Source organism: Halichoeres trimaculatus, unplaced genomic scaffold (assembly GCF_033239565.1).
Source record: "Halichoeres trimaculatus isolate MK-OKI-2021-1 unplaced genomic scaffold, fHalTri1.1 fHalTri1_scaffold_6, whole genome shotgun sequence".
Classification (NCBI taxonomy): Eukaryota; Metazoa; Chordata; class Actinopteri; order Labriformes; family Labridae; genus Halichoeres; species Halichoeres trimaculatus.
In genome coordinates, this window is record NW_027437184.1 from 16,975,396 (window position 1) to 16,983,398 (window position 8,003).

Sequence of the window (8,003 nt, forward strand, 5' to 3'; positions counted from 1 at the left end):
TCACACCTACTGTATGGCCGAATCAGGAGTGAAAACCTCTTCACTCACTCGAGTGTTTGTACCGTGGGAGGACACAGCCAATGTGTAAACTGCACAGAAATCAGTTTCTAGGAACTTGAGCTTGTGCTGGACCTGCTGTACACACACACACACACACACACACACACACACACACACACACACAAACACACACACGCACACACACACACACACACACACACACGCACACACAGCTGTGAATAGCAGGTCATAAATGATTATCAGACTGATTTACAAACTAAATTTCAGAATCAGAATGAGCTTTGATCCATATAAAAGCTGCACGCAGCAAGATTAAACCACTGATAAGACATTCCTGAAAAATACTGAACACACCTTCAGGTAAAAAATCAGCTGATCCAGATCATCTCGTGATTCAGTCTCATCAATATGAAAAAGTATGACTGTAAAACGACTTACTTTTGTGTCCCTTTCTTGTTTAATTTCTAAGATTAAATTTTTACAAAGTCTGTGTTAAAGTTGCTCTTATGACTCTATGATAAAACAGATTAATATGTCACATTATAAAAACATCTGCATTGTCTTTGGGATCCAGGTTGAATTAGAAAATAGGTTTCCGAGGTTTATCTAGCTGAATAAATTATGAGTGTTTATAAATTCAGAAAGAGCTTCTCTGTGGAAAGAAATGATTCTTTAACAGTTCCCCAATTTATTTAATTCTGGACTATTTAATTTTTCTTTGCCTTCAAGTTTAAAAATTAGGGCTAAAGCCACACTGTTGACGTTAATGAAAAATACACTGGCAGCCTAATTAACCAAATGATTTGTTTTTCATATACCACACATTTTTCATTAAGTTAAAGTCAATCTTGGTCTTTGCACCTGATCATATATTCAGGCCACACTGGCGAAACGACTGCATCTCACAAATCAGCAAAGTTTAAGGTCAATTAATTTAGGATATTTGACAAAATTATATCTACTTTCATCAATAACCATAATGTGTTAGCTGTTTAATTAATGCACATGAGGAGTTGTCTGTTAAGTTCGTAACAGTGACATATTGTGTTGTTGTGTGCCTCTGTGTACAAGGGGCTGATGCACATCAAAACTTTAAATGAAAATACATCAAGTAAAGTTTAAAAAACATAAATAACCGTTCCTATACTTGAATTTATAACAAAAAAGTAGCACAACCCACGTCATGAAGCACGATTACACCTGGAATTACCTGATAAATCCAGCTTCAGTTCACTTTTATTGAGGGGCCTCGAGCACGCACAGCAGCAAGCACGTGAGATAGTTAGCCGTTGGCGCCCCCTGCTGTCGTTTTAAAGCACTTGATACAAGGAGAAAGCACGAACCTCGGAAGTGTTTCCACTTATTTTGAGGGTCACCTCCCGAAAAGTTTTGCTGTCACGAACTTGCCCTTCCTTTGTTTTCGAAGTAGGAACATCTAATGCTCTAACATTGGACATTATCCCGTGTTAACAGCTGGTTAGCAGAGACGTGTCTGTTTACCCGCAAGTTACAACGAACGGTCACTCCACTATGCGTAGTAGTGACACAATCAGAGTGTCATAGGTGCTTTTTTTTAAGTCTCACAATTTTCTAAGAATATTTCCACATTGATAATTGAATTCCTGTCGGTATGACTGTGTCAGTAAGTATGTATCTACTCTAAGTCAACCAGTCACCATTCAGCCAGGCTATCTGCTACAACCTGTAATCATTTTTGTTCAAACATGTTTAAATCAACCCAGGACACACTTTGACTCATTCATGCACTGTGGAGTTAAAAAAAAAAAAAATTCCCAACAGCTTTTGTCCCAGGGCTTATTTATCATTATTCAAGTTTGTTCTGCATTGCTAGATGTGATAAATACTGCGATTACAAATCAGTGTTGCCAGGTACAAACATCAGGCCAATATACATTCACTAGTCTGAGAAGCCATGCACATTTTAAATTCAGGGTAAGCATAAAAACAAACCTTTTAGTTCTTTAGGACCAATTCTACTGTTTCTGCTGCTTGCTCAGAGTTTACTCAAAGTGCGCTCCTAATGAGTTGTACCCATTTTATAGAAACCAAAAAGGGGGTAAGCCAGTCTAATTGCATATCTAATGAGCATAGAATTCACTGTCAGCTACTAGGAGCAGGCTGTTAAGTCTTTTCTGAAGGGGCTAACGCTGAAGTGTTGTACTATACAATCCCAGAAGTGAGCATGGTCAAGCAGGAAGGCTCAGAAGAGATAATCGCAAGTATATATAGCAGTCAGGAGTAATCCACTATCCAGTGAGTGCTAATGTCATGCTGTGACAGTGGAGGAGACAGTGGACATCGATGGTTCAGTTTGTTCCCCAGAATAGATTTATTCGAGTTGGGACCATACAAACCTAGTGAATAACAGGAGGAGGTATCAGATTTCTTTAACAGGAATGACATTGGTAAAGAGGGTGTGGAACGTTTAAAATCATAAAGATGCACAACTTACAGCCTTTGCCAACAGCTAGTGGTGACACACTATAGTTTGTTCCCATAAATAAGGCAGAATGCAGAGTCCATAGAAATGGAAAGTTATTACATTTAGCCAAATTGGACAGTGATGTGACAAAATGACAATTTAGATGACTTTCTTCAGCTCATCGTACAACACCAGCACGAAGGCGCCGCCCATGCCTCTGAGCACGTTGGACCAGGCTCCCTTGAAGAAAGCCTTGCCGCCCTCATCACGTGCAATCTTACGCCAACAGTCAATGGTCCCGGAGTACATGATGTCAGCTGAGGAGGGAAAAAACCAAGCAGATATTAGATAATGTTTAAAATAGTGTTAAATTTCACAAGTCAAATTAAAGCAACAGTGATGAAGCAGTTTTAAGACTTCAAAGCTGTCATCTAAATGAAGACGCACCTCCTTTACGTCCAGACTGCATCATCATACGTCTACGGACAGTGTCGAAGGGGTATGAGGTCAGGCCAGCGACAGCTGTCACAGTCTGTGCAATCATCCAGCTCACCAATATGTGGGTGTTCTTGGGGTCTGGAAGCATACCTGCAAAAAAAGAGAGAAATTAGAAAAAGTGTGTCTAGAAGTGATATGATAGCAGTACCTGTGTGCAAGTGTAAGTCAACGTACCTTTAGCTGTGTCGTAGATACCAAAGTAAGCAGCCCTGTAGATGATGATGCCCTGGACAGACACATTGAAGCCCTGGTACAAGCCCCTGATACCATCAGACTTGGAGATCTTTACCAGGCAGTTTCCAAGACCAGAGAACTCTCTCTCGGCTCCAGCCTTTCCCACATCTGCAGCCAAACGGGTACGGGCGAAGTCAAGGGGGTACACGAAACAGAGGGATGTGGCTCCGGCGGCACCACCAGAGGCCAAGTTACCGGCGAAGTACCTCCAGAACTGGGTGCGCTTGTCAACGCCATCAAGGAAGATCTTCTTGTACTTGTCCTTGAAGGCAAAGTTGAGGGCCTGGGTGGGGAAATATCTGATGACATTGGCCAGGTTACCTCTCCAGAAGGAGAGGAATCCCTGCTCCTTGGGGATACGGACAACACAGTCCATGATACCTTTGTACTGCATATCTGCGGTGATCTGCTTGCTGGCATGTTGGACCTGATATAGTGAAAATAAGAGAGGCAGAGAAACAGTTTTATTAGAACAGGGAAGCCAATTAAATGTTTAGCATGAGTCAATCACAAGGTCCCCTTGTTGTGACCTTGGTATATGTTTAACCTGTAGAAGTTGTAGCAGGAGCTCAGTGAAGGCGTGATTACTCAAAGCTATCGGTACTTACAGCTAATCAAATGATAAAGGCTACTGTGCTGGAATGATTTTGAGATCATTTGTAATTGATTAATTTGGTCAATATATGCTACAAATGTATGTAAATACAGTAAAAGAAGCACAGGTCAGTGAAGAAACGTTTAAAAGCAATGCTGGAATACAGGTTGAACAGAAAAGGATGTAAAACTTGTTGACCCGGCTGCGAGTGACTGTCCCCGGGCCTTGGTACAACCCCCATCAGACGACAGCTAACATCTTTGCGAACATTAGCCACATCCTGATGAGAAATCAGTCCAAATTGCGGCGAATGCGTAACTGAAATGCCTCATTGTTTCCCAGCAGGAAAATATGAGAGTTTGGTATTTATTCTTCTTTGTATGTCTTATTTGTACAAAATGTTCCAATGTCTCTACAAACGTTTGTCCTTTGTTAGCTCCGCCAGCTAAGGTTAACGTGCGCAGCTAACGTTAGCACCCAGGCTCGTGTAGGTCATTTCACACACCGTGATGACCTTAAATCTTTTAAGACATCAACATGAACACTCCCATTGAGACTGTATTAGCCGATGCTACACAGCTGTCCAAAACCCAGTGGCTCTGGGTACATGATGGCAACCCGCACAGATATGCGCAAAACTTTAATCAATGGCAGCTAGCGAAGATGACACAAGCTAGCCGGCTAACGCTGGGAGCCTTCCGGGAGGTTCGGTGTTACCTGAAGGAGAAGCTTCACTCTCTCGATGGGGGCGACGGCTGTTTTGGAGATAGCAGCAGAGATGCCACCAGCCAAGAAATCCTTGGCGAATGAAATAGCTGTCTCACTCATGGTGCAGTGTTCTTGATGTGCCTTTCAGATAACCAGTACTTGATAAACCCCGCTGCCCTCTACAGCTGATGGCCTGCACCGACGAAATGGCCGATTGTACAGCCGCGTTACGGATTTATATAACACACTGGATCGCGATACAAAACGGGAACGGAACTGTGGAGACATTGGTCAATCTGTCAACGTCACGTGGTATTCCACCAATTAAACTTGCTAAGTGCTGATGTCGTCACTCTGCGTAATTTTCTCAGCCGTGGGCGAGTGATTCCATATATTACAAAATACACGTGCACAAACTAAAAATAGGTAGAAAATCAGTTAGTGCGTGGACTTGCTCTTATTTGGCCTCGTGCCTAAAGTAACACCCTAGTGGACCAATGAACACTGCGGCTTTGTAGTGACACCTCTGTGCTATTAAGTCAACCTGAAGGAAAGTCAAAGGGTCGCACTGACTACGGCCTGTCAAGGACTTCATGGACCAAAGGGACAGAGCAACATGGGAGAAATGCACTTAAACATAACGAGTCTTTGCTAATTCAACTGACATTAATTACACCAAACGATAATGACGATCGCGTCGTTTTGCTTTAAAGGGGTACAGTTCACTCCTCCAGCACAATCTTTTATTACCTCTGTGAACTTTTTGTGTGTAGCATTGAAGTGATTCAGAGGCCACACTCTCAACATGCTTCCTGTAAAACCTGGATGTTTTATTTATATCCAGTATGTGTTTAAACCTCCAGAATTGTCCAGAGAGGTATAAGTCACGTGTCTACACCTGCTCTGCAGGCACCTGCGGCAGAGCCATAGTCACAGGAGCTAATCCATCCATATAAAAACAAATGCTGCATGAGCGACAGAATACAAAAAAAAGAAGTTTCATTCATTCAGGGTATGAATGATGTGAATATCCCACTAGAGGGCGACACGAGACTTGATGTCGTTATTTAGCTAACCACCATAACTCACAGACCAGCTGCTAATGGCCATGCATTTCACATAAGCTTCAAATGAAATCTAAGAGGAAATAAATGAATAATAAATCTATAGCCCATTTATAATAATTTCAGGTGCTCATAATGGGAACTGTTTGAAACAGAGCTGCATTTTTCCTGGTCTATCTATCTATCTATCTATCTATCTATCTATCTATCTATCTATCTATCTATCTATCTATCTATCTATCTATCTATCTATCTATCTATCTATCTATCTATCTATCTATCCACTTTTCCTGATATGGCTCATTGTTTACTCCTGTGTTTAAGAGGATGGGAGGCCCCTGTGGCACTTTCTGGAACTCCTTATGTTTTATTTTAAGCCCCATTGAACAACAGAACCTGGAGCACAATATGTTTCTTATTAAGAAGAGGCAGCCATTGAAGGATCTCCAGGGTCTTGTTGATAGCCAATTATGCTACACTTTGCAGCAACACAGAAGTAAGATGAAATGAATCTGATTATAACACTGTCTGAACATTAACCACACCATCTTAGGTTATGAGGTATTAACTCTGGCTATTCAGAGTATCAGGTTTGTACGTACAGTAACCTTCACAAGACTAATGTAATGCTTGGGGTAGACCAAAGGGAGGAGCTGCTGCCATGCCATAAAGTCAGAGCCAAAGCTGCTCAGAGAAATTCTGCCATTCACCAACTCGAGTAGCTGAAACAAGGGGATAGAACACAAGAGTCGGCTAAGAAAAAAATAAAATAAATAAATAAATAAATAAATAAATTACAATTTACAAAAAGATAAGTTGTAAAAGATAACTCACTTAATTGTGATTCTGTTTGAAATCATTACCAGTCTGATTAATAAGGAAACCTAAGGAGGAGCAGGTCGTTAAGTGTCAGAGTAGGAGGTCTCTCTATGCTGTCATGGTTACTGCTGATAATTGTCAGTTCATCATTAAGAGCACTGCTTTGTTTTTTAGCTCTATTGGATGAACATTTTAATGACAGTCACCATCCACTTGTGCTTCTTACTGCCACCTGAGCATGCATTTGAACAGGATGTGTAAATTAATCCACTAATCCCTCTCTGTCTTCTAATTAGAGTGAGGACAGCAGTTCAATAGCATGTGCTTTGTGATTTTATATTCACTCGTGTTCAGTTTTAGTTGGAGGCTGTTGCAGGGCTGTGTTCAGGTTTTTATTTGTCCGGGGTGGCTAATGCAGGTACTTTAATGAACTGCATCCTCTTTATCTTCCTTTAGTATGGTTATTGAAACATCAATTTTCATGTTTTATTTCTTTTTAACTTTAAACATTTCAACATTAAAGCCTTCTAAGCTATATACTTAAGAAGACTCAGGAAGGTGATGTTTACCCATTCACATGTTAGAGTTAAACAGAAAATACGACCAAACCCCTGCAACTCAAAAAACCAAACTTTTTTTGTATGTAATGTTCTAGGAATAAAACATTATCCATACAAATATTCTAGACAGACATTCATAGTTTGCCTTCATTTTTTTGATGGACTGATTCCTATTCCACACTCCTTGTCTCCTGAAATAGACGTGCTGAAGTGTTTCTCTACAATTTACACTACCAATAAAAGGAAATGTACTCTCTGGAAGTGATTGGACATGTGATGCAGTGCAGAGCTGTATGTGTTGTTATTAATTGTTTTGATGAAAAAATATCATCCTGTTCTCCCAAAACTGTCACGATAGCTGATTTGATGAACTGCCAGCCCATTTCAGGTTGTTTATGAAGAGGCTGCACTCCTGTGTCATCATCTTGTAGGATCGGCAAGATTCAAAGGACCTGCCAGCAAAAATAAGTATGAGCTGGCTGATCAGTGACCTGATGAAACACACTGTGACCAGGCAAAAACCCAATCATAGAAAAGGTTAAGAGATAGCACCTGGGGTGGCTGATCAGTTTTATAAAGGTCTGCTATAACTGGCCACCCTTTTGATGGACATGCCCTTGGGCAACAGGAAGTTTTATTGTTGCTGTATATTCAGGGTAAATGACTGATGTCACGAACTATAGAGAAATGTTGTTTTATAATTAGACCAGTTGTATTTCTCCCAGAAGAACAATCTGTTCAGATTTTTGAGTGTAAAGCTAAGCATGGATTTTGAATGGGGGTCTTTGCAGACAATACCTGCATAATCAAACTGTTTTTTGAATATTATAATTAAAAAAAGAGGACACCTTATTGTTCCAGGAGACCACTGCAGTTACTCTAATACGTCTCCCTGCAGTCTCCCCCTCTACTCACTCCTCTCACACACAGGTCAGCTGCAGCAGTGGAACAAGTGAAGATTTCACAGTCTCAGCTCTGCTGTGAGCTGATATGAATGGAGACGATGGCAAGGCTGCAGACTAGTTTCAAGGCAGAGGAGGGAACATATTTAATTTAACATT

The 8,003-nt window shown here is 40.9% G+C and overlaps 1 protein-coding gene across 1 annotated transcript; it reads right to left on the reverse strand.

The window, feature by feature from the left end:
* Nucleotides 1–2,347: 2,347 nt before the first annotated feature.
* On the reverse strand, nucleotides 2,348–4,725 carry LOC141792043 (ADP/ATP translocase 3). The gene is made up of 4 exons (XM_074672802.1): nucleotides 4,509–4,725; nucleotides 3,137–3,623; nucleotides 2,912–3,052; nucleotides 2,348–2,781 (listed from the first exon to the last, which is right to left on the reverse strand). The coding sequence occupies exons 1-4, from the start codon at nucleotides 4,617–4,619 to the stop codon at nucleotides 2,624–2,626; spliced, it is 897 nt and encodes a 298-aa protein (XP_074528903.1). The 5' UTR covers nucleotides 4,620–4,725; the 3' UTR covers nucleotides 2,348–2,623.
* Nucleotides 4,726–8,003: the final 3,278 nt, after the last annotated feature.

Excerpts from the sequence above, each read along its gene's own strand:
- LOC141792043 (XM_074672802.1), bottom strand. The coding sequence starts at position 4,619 with ATGAGTGAGACAGCTATTTCATTCGCCAAGGATTTCTTGGCTGGTGGC. Across the intron at positions 3,624-4,508 it reads GAGTGAAGCTTCTCCTTCAG|GTCCAACATGCCAGCAAGCA; the intron begins GTAACACCGAAC and ends TCACTATATCAG. Across the intron at positions 2,782-2,911 it reads GCAGTCTGGACGTAAAGGAG|CTGACATCATGTACTCCGGG; the intron begins GTGCGTCTTCAT and ends TTCCCTCCTCAG.